The sequence below is a fragment of the Salvia hispanica genome, chromosome 1 (assembly GCF_029641045.1).
Source record: "Salvia hispanica isolate PSC_SH4W2 chromosome 1, Shi_PSC_v1, whole genome shotgun sequence".
Classification (NCBI taxonomy): domain Eukaryota; kingdom Viridiplantae; phylum Streptophyta; class Magnoliopsida; order Lamiales; family Lamiaceae; genus Salvia; species Salvia hispanica.
Genome location: NC_142692.1, coordinates 37,666,337 through 37,682,347, shown reverse-complemented (window position 1 = coordinate 37,682,347; position 16,011 = coordinate 37,666,337). Strand labels below are relative to the sequence as shown.

At 35.0% G+C, this 16,011-nt stretch overlaps 2 protein-coding genes across 12 annotated transcripts; one reads left to right on the top strand and one right to left on the bottom strand.

Moving 5' to 3' along the window:
- Positions 1–1,170: 1,170 nt before the first annotated feature.
- Positions 1,171–9,966, bottom strand: ABCI11 (non-intrinsic ABC protein 14). 11 transcript variants are annotated; one of them, XR_016134615.1, is made up of 12 exons: positions 9,815–9,966; positions 9,626–9,683; positions 8,473–8,591; positions 7,973–8,024; positions 7,731–7,864; positions 7,155–7,269; positions 6,946–7,032; positions 6,543–6,587; positions 6,076–6,164; positions 5,538–5,661; positions 4,962–5,229; positions 1,171–1,408 (listed from the first exon to the last, which is right to left on the bottom strand). XR_016134615.1 is itself a non-coding variant. In XM_089063027.1 (11 exons), the coding sequence occupies exons 1-10, from the start codon at positions 9,907–9,909 to the stop codon at positions 5,583–5,585; spliced, it is 873 nt and encodes a 290-aa protein (XP_088919153.1). In that variant the 5' UTR covers positions 9,910–9,966; the 3' UTR covers positions 1,171–1,417; positions 5,538–5,582. The 11 variants fall into 11 exon arrangements, 6 of the variants coding, with proteins under 6 accessions (XP_088919153.1, XP_088919152.1, XP_088919154.1 ...); XR_016134614.1 differs by having other exon boundaries at positions 4,962–5,226; XR_016134613.1 differs by having other exon boundaries at positions 4,962–5,221.
- Positions 2,221–5,316, top strand: LOC125224382 (regulator of nonsense transcript protein). The gene is made up of 5 exons (XM_048127776.2): positions 2,221–2,506; positions 2,589–2,655; positions 3,028–3,755; positions 4,685–4,883; positions 5,004–5,316. Exons 1-5 carry the CDS (start codon positions 2,501–2,503, stop codon positions 5,021–5,023), a joined length of 1,020 nt encoding a protein of 339 aa, XP_047983733.1. The 5' UTR covers positions 2,221–2,500; the 3' UTR covers positions 5,024–5,316.
- Positions 9,967–16,011: the final 6,045 nt, after the last annotated feature.

The following is a 16,011-nucleotide window of genomic DNA, read 5'->3' as shown; positions in this document are numbered from 1 at the left end:
CAAAATTATCAGACTTGAAAGCGATAAGTGCATCATAATCTAATAGAAAATCAATACTAGCAACACAATGTGGGAGCCACAGCCACCACTCTCTTACTATCGCTAAGTTCAAGTGAGTTCAGAATTTCAGCAAAGGTGGAGGCTAGTGTTTGTATGGATTTGTTCATCATTTCACCCCATAGCCCTCTACTCCTACTCATTCCTGTCCAACCAAAAAAGGCAACATTTTATGTTTGTTACCCTTTTGTAGTGTAGCTGTAAACGAGGATCTTCCATGCCTAATTAATTCAACTAATATTTGTCTCACCAGTTCCATAACTACAATAATGGACCTATAACACGTATACCAGACAGAAACACGTTGGGCAACGCATGAATCGACTTTTTTTCTAACAACCTGTGGAGTCACTATCCGCCTATAGCAAGTTGCTGTTGCGGCTGACAATATTATATTGAACTTGCATGGTGGTATTTTTCTCGATTACTCTACCTGTCATGCACCTAGCTCGGTAACTAGGATTATCTGAGCGAAACTAGGATAACAGAAGTGAGCATTTAGCCAAATATTTCAAGTGTTGACACTTGAATGGACGAGGTATAGCAAACCTGTCATGATATGTAGTTCATACAAGCACGAGGTTCGTGTGTGTGTGTGTGTGAGAGAGAGAGAGAGAGAGGGAGAGCATTGAGCCAAATATTTCACAACGATAATACAAGAAATGACTACCCAACTTCCTGATAACGATTAATATTTGTAAGATAGCATTTCATAATAAGGTGCCAAAGTATGGTCAAACATAAAAGTCCAAAAGCATCAGCACTAATTGATGGGATGAAAATCAAGTTGTCGTATCCATCACAGATTGCCATTTAAAACAGGGTAAAGCACATTATTATGACAATCTAGTTTGAAATCATACGGCTCTAATGGTATTGATATGATATACGAGATTAATTATGGAAAGTAAAAAAGAATATAGAGTGGTTTAATATCATATCCTAATGACAGACTAGGGCATTTAGTTTGAGAACCTCGATAAACACTAGTACCAATCAATCCACATAGACGGCCATCAGCTTAGGAAAACTTCTATACAATGAACTCTACAGATAATAATTCTCAAGTAGTAGTTTAATAGTATAAGGAAATCAGATTAAATTTCATGCAAGGAATCAAAGACAAGGCAATAACAACAAATAAAGGATATGTACCTTTATACATTGAGTATGGGCAGTGCATGGTTGTGGTTAACAGCTGAAAAATATTTTTTTGATGGAACAGAACAGTAGTTTACAATCACACAGCTGTCTAGCGTTACACACTCTCTTCAGCATGTAATTGCCAAATGGACTTCTTAAAAATATTCATGTGGCCAAGAATTTCTACTGGATGTTTCTGTTCTTGTCCCTGCGTAAACTAGTGTTATTCATTTATAAGCGAAGCGTGAATACAAGGACGACTATTGAGATTTCACACACATTTACGATCTATCATCTTATGTAATATTACATGAATTTGGGTTTCCAAAAACACACAGTCAGAAGGGCAAGTCTTGTGTGAAGTATGAACCAACCAGATCCAAACACACCAAAACACCATCAAATTTACAGATATATCACGTAATATGAGTTTTTATCCAGGTAATGATACCATCTTATTTGCCTTAACCCATGAGACATTCTCACACAAGTTTGTGTGCAATCCAGAAATCCAAATTGGTCATACTGGAACTATCTTATAACATACAATCTCAACACCTCAGCCAAAGGTGAGGAAATAGCTCAATTTAGACAGAAAAGTGAGCATGAGCCCTCTATAAAGTTCAATAAAAATATATGGCAATGCCAAATTCTCAGTAAACACGAGGCCTTTACATGGCCCTAGTGTAGAAATATTGACCACAAATCAACTACTTTTGGTATGGGTATCTAATCATTCTGTGTAGCCCTACCAACTACTGTGGTACAATACAACTCCAGAATAAACTAATTGGAAAAGAGTATGCAGCAAGCAATTCCCCATGGCCAATCCTATTATCCACGTGGCTAGCAGACCATAGATTTTCATTTACGTGCACAACATATGTCAAATCATCATGATAACAAAACGTAGTCACGTACAAAATTACTATTTAAATTACATTATAGTCACCAACTCTGAAAAATCATATAATGCTCATGGAAAATATAGCATCTACATGTGGGTCTTGAGGTCCATCTATCAACTGATACAATGTTGACAAAGTATATCCAACCATAGTCTTGGAATTTTTCAAATGTTTCTTCTCTGCCAAATCCAACTTAGACCCTTCTAGGAACTCTAATCTTCCCATTTAAAACAAGATGACGAAAAGGAACTCAATATGTCCCTCTATATAACGACTTCTAGGTATCCTCCTCTAATAAAAGATTCATCTATTTAATATCCACAGCCTTTTCAGTCCTGAGTTAGTTTTCTGAGATAACGATCTCTGATCCTGCTTTCACAGGAAAGCTCAATATGACGGTATGTCCTGAGCTCCTAGGTCTTGATGGAATGACAAGAACCCCCGGGATGAAATAATTTTAACTTCTGTCTTTTGTTACAGTTCCTAGGTTGGATGCATCGTAAGTTAACGCACAACAGCATGGAGCCAATGAAGAATTCCATAATAGGTAACTTAAGCGGCATCAGATCTCCTTGTTTAATGAAGCACAAAATAGATTAGGACACTAAATCTTCTCACTCGTGCTATTTGAGTTTAACAAGGGTTCAAGCATATAACAATGAGAGTTTAAATGCATACAATTCTGCCTTATTTGAGAATTGAGACAGACTCAATTTGCCTAAACCTGCAAACACGATGAGCTGAGCATAATTTGCAAATATATGTTGTGTAATTAAGGAAACTCCTACCCTTGAATACCCTAGTTAGAGAATTTATCTAGTAGCTCGGTTCCCTTTAACACAAGTGACATCCATGCTAAAGAATACAAAAGTACAAGGTAGGTTTTGCTAACAGACTGTCATTTTTGTTATGATTTCAGGAAACCCTTGTGCTTGTTTTTCAGTGCAGACATTGTTTGACGAGCAAAACTATTATGAAGAACCGACCAAAAATTTGTCTCACTTGAAAACAAACTTTCACAAATCTTCAAACTGGTTTGGATATGATAGTGTTGAACGGATCTCCCAAGAGGAATTGCTCGAGCCTTTCGAGTTTCTTGCAATTGGCACCTTCGGCACGGAACTACACGGTACAGATCCCCCAACCCCAACCCTGCCAATGCCTTCCGAAGATTTGACTGATCATCAGACAGAGATAACAGAAAATGATATTCAGCTAATAAACTTTGAGCTTGAGAAGTTTCTTGAAGCTGAGGATAAAGAGTTAGCCAATGAGACATCTGGACGGAGTAGCTACGCTAGCATTATAACCCTCAGCAATAAGCCGATAGAGGGAGAAGATTCTGATTGTCAGACCTACTTCATAGATTTTCCTCTCCAAAATTATCTTTTAGCCAATTCAACTGAAGCTGCAGAGACAAATAATGAGGCAAGAAAAGAAAAGACATCCCTTGAAGATCTCTTTAAGAGGAATATGATAGCCCACGATGATCAAGCAAGGGAATTCAAAGGAGGAAAACAACACCTGAGGAAAAGAAATGTCACTTGTTTCATAAAGAAAGTGGTAAAGAAGTTCCATTCTTGCTCAACAGCCATTTCTAAGGATGAAGCTACCGAGCCTATCTCAATGAAGAAAAAACTCTCTAAGGTCAGCTTACCCCTACTACATCAGCCTAAAGATATATACCACTTATTTTCTGCTCTGGTGTTCACCACTTCAATAGCAAATACAATAAACTATTACTCCATTACAAAGTCAACACAAGAAAACATGCTAAATTGCTAATTTATTAGAACTGCAGTTTGTTGCATAGTATATTTAGTATTTTATCTTTCTTTTTTTCTAGTTTCAAAATTACTAGAATCATTTCAAAGTTCCACAACATCTTAGTATTTCCAAAATATTATGACATGATTTGATATTCTTAGTTACCTTTCCTGTTAAATTATTTTACTTTTGTTTGAATTAAGCAGATAATTTTCTATGAAAGAATGAAAATGAAACAATAACTCATTATGGCATTCTAATTCAAATATTTTATATTCTGATGCATGAAGTTTCTGTTAGGGCAATAAAAACTCTTGCACAAATTGTAGTAATTAGAAGAGGCAGTACTAGTATTTCATAGCACAATCACTGCATGATAGGGGATATATAAATGCAAGATAATAATTTCCATGCTGTGTGACTGTTGTTGTGCATGAGTACATCTGAGAAATTTATAGGCATCAACAAACTGGAACCATGTAACTTGCAACATATTTATGTTAGCTAAATAGCTAATGCATAAAGAATACATAGCAGAAGATATTCTGCATTCTAAAAACACTTGCGACAGGTTGACTAAACATCCTACGTAAAATTTGGCTCCTATGGATTTCAGGTAATCATCACTTGCAGCAACAGCAAAAACCAACAGTCAATTTGAGTAACTTTTACAACCATAATTTGAACATGTTTAACACATTTTACTTGCTCAGGCTGAGGGCTCATTTGAGAATGAAATGAAATTTCAGAGCATACGTTTTGAAACTTTATACAGTAGATTAAGTTGCCACTAATGGATTTGGATGCAGGTTCTTAAAATGCTGCAGCGGAAGGTTCACCCTGAACAGATGGCTGATAAACACATACCCTATAAAGATTATGGAAATAAGATGGTTGGTCCAGCAGCCAGAAAAAAGAGGGAAAGCACTAAGAAACTATGTTCAGATGATATCTGCAACGGTTCTTCAACAACTAATGGAGGGCACTGGATTAAGACAGATTCTGATTGTAAGTTAAAATATGAAATAACATGCATTAGTATTAGCTTCAGTTATGGAATCTCTGTACTTGATCTCATACAGTTACCTGACTCTTTTCTTTTCCTGTCTTGGGCATCTAAATTACAAGACGTGGTCCTGGAGCTGTAGGGGGCGAAACACTAAAATCAAGGTGGGCATCCTCGTTTATTCGACTATCATGCGTGGAGCTTGCTCGGGTATGTATGTTTGCGACTTTATCCAATAGCGACTGTCATGTGTGGAGTTTGCTCGGTTATGTATGTTTCTCCTAGCCAGTTTGATCTACAGTGAAGTGCTATGGTAGCAGATGGTAACGCTATTTGTATCCTGTTCTACTTTACAAGTAAAATTCAGTTCTCGAAAACAATAAATGTTTGTACTAAAAGCTATTATGTTCAATGCATTGAGTGCTTGTGTGATTATTACATTGTCTAGAAAGCGTAGAATGATAGTATCATATTTGAGATCTCCATTACCATTCTCGTTTGCATGTCAAAGGTTTCAAAAGATTCTGGTTTGGTACGAGGTGATCATCAGGGGAACTACTATGAAGACCACTTACATTGCACATCTATATTTTCCAGTTAATTTGAATATGCTTGAAATGAGACTATGCACAGAATTAGAACCTCCATTGTCGTACCTTAATTACAGCAACATTAGTTGATTAGAAAGTGAAGGCACATAATTAAATAGGCAGGCATTCTCTCCTCAGTATCCCACCCATTTCCATCCTCCATGACTGATCTACTAGAGGTGCCAACTCTCTGGAGATGCATAACAAGAATCAAAAGTTGGATCTAACATAATATGCATTAACAGAGTAAAGCATTCATTTACTTCAATGCATAATGATCTGACTCTCTGTTCACCTACAAAATCGATAGCAACCAGCTAGCTTAAGGATGCAAATATCTAAAATGAAGGATTTGTGATACTGCTGTGGATAGTAACCAGAGTCACTTTTTTAGAATAAAAGGTGTCCAATTGTTATCATCATTTACAGGTGAATGGCAAGTATGAGACATAAGGAGGATTCACATGGGGAAACAGCAGATGTTCAGGACTTTTTTAAAAGGATACAGCTTCGCATGTTACTCAATGTGTTTGGAAAAACAGATAGCTTTCTTAAAGAGAGAAGATAAGTGCAATGAGCAGTTGAAATGTAGCTATAATCTTACTTAAGGTCATGGCTGACAACAAGCAACGCCAGCTCCTTCTTCAGGTCTCTCAACAATTTAACCACATCTGCACGGGCCTTCCAATCTAGGTAGATGAATTTTGAACATAACAGAAATGGAAAAGTCAATGAAAGAAAGAGTTCCAATTGAAAATTGACCGGTGGGACATGAGGAAATGATACAAAGATTAGAAGATAAAGTTTAAATTTTATAGAAGTGCTTGAATTTCTTAGAATGGAAAGACAACAGGAGAAGCAACTATATAAAATGCAGAAATAAGAAAGATAATATTGACCAAGGACATAAAAGGTTGATATGCTTCAATGATCAATGCACCTCATATAGAAAAATATGCTGAAGGGTTAAAATTGATATCACAAATTAACATTTTATTGCATGGTAAAGAAAACCAAGTATTCAGGAAAAAATTAAGAACATAACAAATAAGACTGTGAATTCATACCTAGACCAGCAAGAGGCTCGTCCAGTACTAATAGGTCTGGGGTTTGAACCTGAGAAACACAATTGAAAAATTAAGGCAAACCATTACATTTCTACTTACTAGTAAACCAAAAAATTCGACAAGCCTTGAGCCGATAATATGCTTGATCCATTGTGGCCTAGATACTTGGTACCAGAGCTAGAACTGGCTAGCAATCCCTGCTGCTAGTAGGGGCAAGGTAGAGCATATCAGGCTTTTCCTATGTGGGGTGACTTAGATTATTTGTATGCAGAAACCATTTTCAGAAGAAATAGAGCTAGTTTAATGCCTCTATTCTTAGATCATTGATCATGAACGTATCAATGACATGCAATCATTATTTTCTGATGGCACAGAGGCATGCCATTAGTGCAGAAGAAAAATCTTACCAACTGAATTGCTAGAGCAAGCCGACGTTTGTATCCACCACTCAGTGATTGGGGATCTTTGTCCAAAGGGATTCCAGTTAGCCCAACCTGATAGATTCCATGCATGAAGAGGTTGGTCAGGATTATGTATAAACATCTCCATCTAGCTGGGAAAAAAATACTAATACTGATGTAGTGCATATGTTAATTGCTGTTCCTAAAATTGATACCGAGGTCATAGCTTTTTGGAGCCTTGAAGCAAGAATCTCTCTCAATTGCAGGCCAGCTCTTTGTCTTGGCCACCCAAATATAATTTCATCAAGAATATTGTCTGCAATGAAAAACCTACACCAATGTCTTACCTTAGATATTCTGAGATTCAAAGGCATACAAGTAAAAAAGAAATGTCACCATGAAACTGTCTAAAAAATGCCTACAAATATAACCAATAGTTTTAGAACAGAAACAATTAACATATATTAGAATAGAAAATGTCTAGTAAATAATAAATAAATAAATAAAATCAAACAACTGAATAATACTTAATAGCTGGCACATAGCATAAAGTAAACGAAGCAAACATCAATGGACCAAACACAATCTATTATTACACTCAACTAGGAAGAAAGAATGGCAGCAGAATAATATTGTGGTAAAACTGACCCCCTCTCTCGTTACAGATGAGTTGGCATTACATATAAACTCAAAATCTAGAATCCTTTCCAAAAGCAATATATATATCCAAAAAAAAACTCTATCAAGTGTAGATAGACAACTTTACGAAAGGCTGAAAGGGTAATATATACCTTTCCGGAAACTGGAAAACTATACCAACTCTTCTGGGTTGCAACAGTTTGGGACATTGATTTGGATTACCATCTTCACCATATCTTTGAACATAGATTGAGCCTGATGTTGGTTTACTTAGTCCTGCAATCAGCTGCTTGGGATGGCAACCACATGGGAAAAATACAAAACAACAGTAGATGAATAATGAAATGCATAATTTTAGCTTGAAAAAGAGAAAGTCATCAATTAAGAAATAAACCTGCAAAAGTGTTGTTTTCCCACTTCCACTTCGTCCAAAGATCAGACCAAAACTACAAGTATAACACGAAAAAAAACAATCTGTTTAGAGTGTTTCGTCAACTTCTAGGTACAAACCTATAAAGAAATAACTAAAAAGTACTAGAAAACAACAATTATTCAAGAGTAATAAACCTTAAATTTACCACAAAGCCAACCTATAGAGATAACATTAAGCATAGTCTCATAGTTCCTACACAAACCTGGAATAAGCTTTCCTTTGGTGGTGTACCCAAAAATTATATAGCTACATTTTTACATGCATCTACAGCTGACAAAACATTACTCGAAACTGAAGCAATGAGGTTTTCACAAAATTTATGTTGGTTCTCCTAACTCTTGGGGCTTGAGTCCAAAATAGCAACTTAAATGACTGTTAAACTGAGCAAGAAGATAAAAGGACAAATAGATAATAGGCTCCACAACCATGTGCTCTCAGTCATTTATTAATGGAAAAGGCACCTTTTCTCAGGTAAGGAGAAGCTGACTCCGTTCAAAAGATCAACCTCAGTTCCCGGAGGTCGATAAGTGACGCTCTTTATCTGATAGGGGACAGGGGAATCGGAATCTTTCATTAATGGCTGTACTTTGCAATTAATGACAGAGGAATCAACAAATGACTTTCTAAAGCTCCCGATCAAACAAAACAGAATTTAAGCCCGCATTGATGAACAGAAAGTGGATCGCACTTTACCAATATGCTACACAAGAAATGGTAAAATTAAGCAGCAGAAAAATGGATACGCCAACAGGGAAAAGGTCACATTACATGCAACACAAGACACGAGAAATCAATAATAACAAATCCAGAACAGTTCAAGATCTCCATCAAGTTACTAAGTGAAAATTAATGGAATGCAACTGAATGGTATTGAATAAATCTTTCCTGCTCGCTCGTATACACAAGCATAAACCAATGCATTTTCGTTTTGATCTGGTAAATATATGCGTGCTATAGAAAAGAAATTAAATCAGGAATCCAATCAGTTTAAACAAAATGGTATGCAAATATTTTCGACATTAGAATTTAGTGAACCAAAAAAGGAGAAAAAACATAGTAAACCCCTAATTTTCTCATGAAAACGGACTAACATCATGAAATCTCAAAACTATCACCGAGCATCTCCAACCATTCCACTAAACTCAAACCCATTTTAGTGTAAATCTCACACTAAATATTGATTTTACTCCAACCATTTACACTAAACTCAAACTTAAAAGAATATTCTCTATATTATGCTTTTTTTACTCACAAAATTTGAGAATTTTTTAGGTTTTGGTTTAGTGTAAACCTAAAGATAGGTATTTTTTTCTCAAAAACCAAAAATAGGATTGGTTTTTGAGTACTATTGGAGCTAAATACCTATCCCATTTTAGGTTTTAGTGTACCATTGGAGATGGTCTAAATCAATCAAATATCAGTAGAAGTCGCAACAAAATCCAGACACACTTTCACCAGCACCAATAGCATCAAACAAAGTACGGACACAGTAAAACACAAATGCATGATATGCATCTAATTGCAACAATTTATAGAAGGAAAATGCCAATGCATTTCATCCAAAAAAAATAAGGGGAAATATGAAATAAAACTACAAGGAAATTCCATACTCACTTCGAAGCAGGAATAATCACATGCAATTCTGCGCGCACCAATTCTTTTCGAATTTAAGCTGCAATTAAGCCAAACGAGCACGCGCGAATAAAATCAATTTAGAAGCAGGTGATAATTCGAAGAATTGAAATGCTAATTTTATGCCATCGGTTTAATCCTCCATAAATTCAACCAAAAATGAATATAAACCTGTAGCAATGTCGAGGGGAGAACGCAGTTGAAGAACTGTTAATCAGCGATTTCGAAGCAAGCAGATACGACGAGGAAATTCGTAAGCTCTCCATTACAGAGCTGCGATGAAATGACAACTGAATTTCAGCCGAATGATATAGTATTTTCAATTCATTTACTAATTCTATCTCTATTTAATTCTTTTATTAAATTTTTATCATTAATTATTTTCTTATGATTTTTTCGATCCATAAGAATATACTATTTCGCATCTGCATTTGTTATGAACTTATGATATATAATCAAACTAATTGCCAAATCAAAATAAATAGAACAAATTTATTAGAAAAAAGTAAATAAAAATTTGTTTAAAATATAAACGTTTAAATATGTGTTTTACTATACTCCTATTCAAAGTTATTTTTCGTATATAATGTAAAATGAGAAAAAAAAAATTGGTGGGAAAACTGTTGATGATTACTCTCTTTTAGAGCATCATCAACGGAGGACGTCCGCCGGGCGTCGCACCTGCGTGCCCGACGTCCGTGGCGGACGTCCGCCATTGGGGGAGGAAGCGAGGCGGATGGACGTCCCGTGTGGACACGGAAGTTTCGCGGCGTTGGCGCGACGTCCGTCGCGAAGGGTTTAGGGACGTGGCAGTGCTGGGAAGGCTATGGGATGTCCTTGATGACGTGGCAGAAGGTGATTTTGGGAAGTCCGTCGGGAAGGTTACGTGGCATCCGCATGCATTGAGGATGCTCTTATATGGATTAAAAATTTTAAATGTCAACCTCTTTTTTTCTGCCTTAATTGGGCTCAAACGGGCCGGCCTTTATTGGGCTACACTATTATCAACTAAATCCACATTGGGAGTCCATTTTATCAAGAACTAAAGAAAAAATAAATAAAGTTACCAAATAGTACTACACAAAGAGAAGATAAATATATATAAATTCTATATACATAATTCCTTAAATTTTTAGTTGGATCGAATTGATTTTATTTAATTTGACTATACATGTTTCGTAGAAGATATTTGGTTTGACCGCTGTCTTAGATGGCCTTTTGTCCATTTGATTGTTCTTTATTTTTAGAACGACTAGTATTAACCCCCGTGTTATGCACGAGACATAAGATTTTTCATATAATGAATACTAATACCAATGAAACTATAGGAAATAAGAATTCACAGCAATAGAAAGATTTACAAAATCAAATACTCCCTCCATCCACAAAAATATACTCCCTCCGTCCCAGTTTTATAGTCACATTTTGCCATAAAAGTCCGTCCCACATTTATAGTCACATTTAGAATTTTCCATATTTGGACATAAAATTTTACCCCATTATTCACTGAAATTACACCCAAATGTCATTATCAACATTAAAATAAACCAAAACAAAAATAAAAAACCAAAAAGTCAACAAGGGACCCACCTTCAACTAACTCACTTAATTTATTCCACACTCCACCATCTCACTCTTCCATATCACTTCATTTATTACACACTCCATCATCTCACTTCATTAATTACATACTCCACCAATTCCTTAAAACTCGTGCCCTAACTAAATGTGACTATAAATGTGAGACGGTGGGAGTATCACTTTTGCCATTTTGGGATGTCCACAAAAAATAGATCACTTTCTAAAAATGGAAAGTTTATCTCTCATACTTTTCCTACTTTTTCTTCCCCCTCTCATACTTTACTCACTTTTTCTTCCCCTCTCTCTTACTTTACCTACTTTTTGTCCCCCTCTCCCTTACTTTACTAATTCTACATTAAAACTCGTGCCGAACAACAATAGATCTATCGTTTGTGGACGGAGGGAGTATATGCTTATCTTGTCCCACTCTAAATCAATAATTTACTTGTTCCTAAATCAAATATTTCAAATTCAATAAACAATTTTATACAATTAACACTCGTGCTATGCACGAGACAAAAGATTTTCAAGTAATGAAGATATAATAACAGCTAAATATATTAAAATAAAGAATATAGAATAAATAATATAAAAACATATTTACAAATAAGAATATAAAGTAATTATAAAGAATATACATAACATTATAAAAAACAACAAAAAGAAATTTGTATTTCTCTCAAGATACTGTAAATGAACCCTTTCATATTCAGCATATGATTTTATACAATTTTAATAAAATCTAACATGAGTGTAGTAATATTAAATAAAAATTCGTTTCCTGAAAGAAATGAAACTTCTATTCAATGACGGAGAGAGTATTTATTATTATTATTATTATTATTATTATTATTATTATTATTATTATTATTATTATTTAATTTTTAATTTTTTTTTTATTATTATTATCCTACATGACACCAAATTATCATCCGTTCATCTCAATATATTTATTTTTAAAAATATAAATTAATAGTATTAAACTTATATTGTCATAACATTTATATGTCACATACATTTATCATATACTCCCTCCGTCCCCTAAAAATAATTTTTTTTGAAATGACATAAACTTTAATGCAAATTTGGTAAAGAAGAGAGATAGAAAGAAAAATGTTTTAGTGGAAAATGAGTCCAACATGAGAGAGAAACTGACCTTAATTTTTGTTAATGGTCATTGCATACGACATAGCTAAAGGAAATTGTCGTCGTTGGAATCTAAATAGCAAGTTAGCAACTTTGAATCAGATGGTATTAAAGACATTCGAGGAATCAACACTTTATGGCCAATTTTATGGTCACCCAATATTTGATCCTCCAAAATATGATTACCTAACCTTGTAATTATCATTATATATGCACTTCATAAAAAAAGAAATGTACTACAAATACGATTAATAATTTTATCGTACAAATAATTATATCTACAAATATCCATTACAACAATTTAATTATATCACAAATTGATTTACAAATCAATAAAATAAAAATACACCTTTAAGGTTGAAATTATAGTAGTACTCAACTGCTTTGGCACAATTCTAAAGGAATAAAAATTGTTGATTAATTTGGTTTGTTTACATGAATCTATTTTAAATTTTATTGTAATTAAAATATTAAAGTAACCACAACAACATTTGTGAAATAATAAATTATATGAATATATCAAAAAGATTGATAAAAGCATAATCACATATAAGTATTTATTATAATAATTTTTTAACAAATTAATTTTTCATTACAAAGGAATACAATTCAACTATCTTCTCACGAAGGAAGCATAATTTAAATGGTTAGTGTATATTAAGAATTTAATATTTCAAAATATTTTTATTTTAAAATATATATAAATTATTTTTATACAATTAGTGATAGTATAACTTATGTAATTAAATATAATAGGGGATATAGACGTTGCTATAATAAATTTCTAAAATTAATTGGGAATCAATTACAATCTTATGTAATGAATATTCAACTCCTCCTATAATTACAAATCGATAGCTAATAAATTTAATATCGACAAATCTTATGTCATGAATATTCAACTCCTCCTATAATTACAAATCGATAGCTAATAAATTTAATATCGACAAATGTAAAATTATAATATCACTATACATTAAACATCCCAAAACAAAGCCCAGACATTATATCTCCATAAATTAATAATTGATCAAACCTACTTCTCAAACATACGGCATTTCCCTCTCTCTATCTCTTCCCAATCGGAGCTGCTATTACCACCGCTTCACCGCCCTGCATCTCAGCGTCTTCCGCCCTACCTCACGCCTGCTTGCTTCACCTATTTTCTTTTTTTCCTTCGTCTCTCTCCTTTCCTTCTTCTCGCCATTGTGTCACATCTCTCTCGGTTTCACGCCCCACCTTGTTGCCGCTGCATTGATAGGGAGACGGAGAGGAAGAAGAGGGACTTGACACCCCCCTAGCCGGCGCTGGCGCCTCTTTCTCCTTCGTCTTCTTTTTTCTTATTCTCTCCCTTCTCTCTCATTGTTTCTCGTAGCCAGTCGTCGCCTTGCCGCCACTGTCCCGCCGACCTCCATTCTGAATCGCAGACACTTCTTCTGCACAGCCTCGCCAATTCATCTGCCCCGCTTCGCCGCCCTCGCTGTAGTGTGCCCCGGAGTATTTTGGTGGTTCTGCACAACCACCTAACCGGCGCCACCGGCATTTCTCTCGTTCTCCTTCCTCTTCATTTTTTTTCTTCTCACCTTTCTCTCTCGTCTGTCCTTCTTGATTGTATAGATTTTTTGTCCAATAATATCTGCCTCTTTTCTATTTAATGGTGGTCATTTTAAGAAATGACCAAAAAAGAGTAAACAAAATAGTTTTACATTTTCCCTCCAAAAAGGATAAAATTGTCTTTTTACCAAACTTTCACTTTAGATTAGGGTAGATGAGGTTATCTATTGTTGGATGTTTCTTGAGCGAATTGTTAATGATTTTTTTGGTTAATTTGATTGTTTCTACTCTTGATTTTGTTATTGGTTTGCTTTTATCCCTCTGATTATTTGTTTTTCCCAAAATAATGAGCATGTCAATTTGTTGGATGCTACTTGATCCAATTGTTATTGGAGATGCTTTGTTATCGTTGTTTTTTAATTGCTTTGGGCTGGTCGATTGTTTATGCTCTTGAATTGGCTTATTATGTGCACACCTTACTCATTTTTAACAAATCATTAACTTTCTTTGTATAAGTAGAAATTATGTTGGATGACTAATCACAAAATTTTCTTTGTGGAGTATTTAAGTAGAAATTATGTTGGACAACAATGTTTTTAACAAACCAACATGTCAATTAAATAGTAGTACTAAATCTGGAGGGACAGACCACTATTGTTGTATAGTTGCAATACGTCTCAGACACAAGTTTGAGATCTTGAGAGGTAGGCTTCTGGCAAGACAGTGGGTTACAACTCTTTCCATTAGCAAGTCACTGCATACTTTGATTGAGCACCCTTATAATACTGTCAAGCCGAGATGTGGGGGCCCTTGAGATTGGGGTTTGAACATTTTGCAAGTAGTAGCAGTGCTAAATCTACCAGTCAACTACCCAACACTGCTGTGGTACTACTATTGAAGGTCCGATCTTAATTTTCATCTCATCGAATAGTCGTTACAAAATAAATATGGTTGAAATAAATATAATTAAACACATGTAGGTAGACAATATCAAATGTGACAGTGGCATTTAATATATAGTACTATATATTAGGATTAGTTGCTAGCTTTTCGTGTAATTGAGGCGCAAACATAAATATATTAGGATTAGTTGCTAGCTTTTCGTGTAATTGAGGCGCAAACATAAATATATATATAGGGGCATGTTAAGATGCCACAATCCCTTAAAATAACACTATACCATCATTTCTAGCCAATCATTTGTACACGTGGATGAATAATAAGCTGCCACGTGGCAAAAAATAAATCTGGAAAAAGACGGGCAGCAATGTGCTGGTCTTTATACAACAATTTTTCTTGAACAGCAATATCCGACAAACTATACAGCAATCTATAGATTGCTGTGTAGTGTTTGTAATATTGCTGTGTAGCGTTTATAATATTGTTGTATAAGCGGTGTCACGGTGTCATTTTAAGAGGGGTTGTCATTTTAACACAAACCTATATATATATATATATAGGTTCATGATCAATTGAGATTTTTTAAGGTAATTGAGAAATGAGATGCAAATCAGCCATTCATTTTTATTAAATGAGTGCTCCAGATTTTGCCACACAAAATATATTTTAAAATTAATTTATTATGAAAGGGTAGAATAGTAATTTCATAATAATTTGCCAATCTCACCTACCTTCCATCGTCTTCCCTCCCCAATCTCCAAAACCTCTCCAGTTCATTCTCCCGCCACCAATCGCCGCCGCCAAATCCCTCCAGAGGCTCGACCCCAGCCGTTCATTCTCCGCACCAGTCATCTCTCCCTTTTGTTTTCCGCACCAGCCATCTCTCTTCTTCTCAAAATTTCCATTTTCCCAAATCACTACCGCTAATCGGTCCTCCATCTTCGTCTACCTCTCTCTCTGCATATTGATAGTAATCAATCAATTTCGTTTCGGCATTCCAAATTCAAACGCAGACGTTGATATTAGCTCTTCAATCGGATAACGGCGGTGACTCTGTTTCACAACGTATAGTATTAGCGGATTCAAAATAGGAGGAGAGAGAAAGTGGATCTGCAGTCATTTATCTGATTCCAGATCTCGAATTCATCATCTCTACCATCCAATTTGCTCTTCAATCCGGAAAATTC

What these genes read in the sequence shown, in the direction of transcription:
- ABCI11 (XM_089063027.1), bottom strand. Translation starts at nt 9,909, where the DNA reads ATGGAGAGCTTACGAATTTCCTCGTCGTATCTGCTTGCTTCGAAATCG. An exon ending in GGAAAACAACACTTTTGCAG is followed by an intron (nt 7,865 to 7,972) that starts GTTTATTTCTTA and finishes CATCCCAAGCAG; the next exon opens with CTGATTGCAGGACTAAGTAA. An exon ending in GTTTTCCAGTTTCCGGAAAG is followed by an intron (nt 7,270 to 7,730) that starts GTATATATTACC and finishes ACATTGGTGTAG; the next exon opens with GTTTTTCATTGCAGACAATA.
- LOC125224382 (XM_048127776.2), top strand. An exon ending in AATGAAGAATTCCATAATAG is followed by an intron (nt 2,656 to 3,027) that starts GTAACTTAAGCG and finishes TTATGATTTCAG; the next exon opens with GAAACCCTTGTGCTTGTTTT. An exon ending in TGAAGAAAAAACTCTCTAAG is followed by an intron (nt 3,756 to 4,684) that starts GTCAGCTTACCC and finishes ATTTGGATGCAG; the next exon opens with GTTCTTAAAATGCTGCAGCG.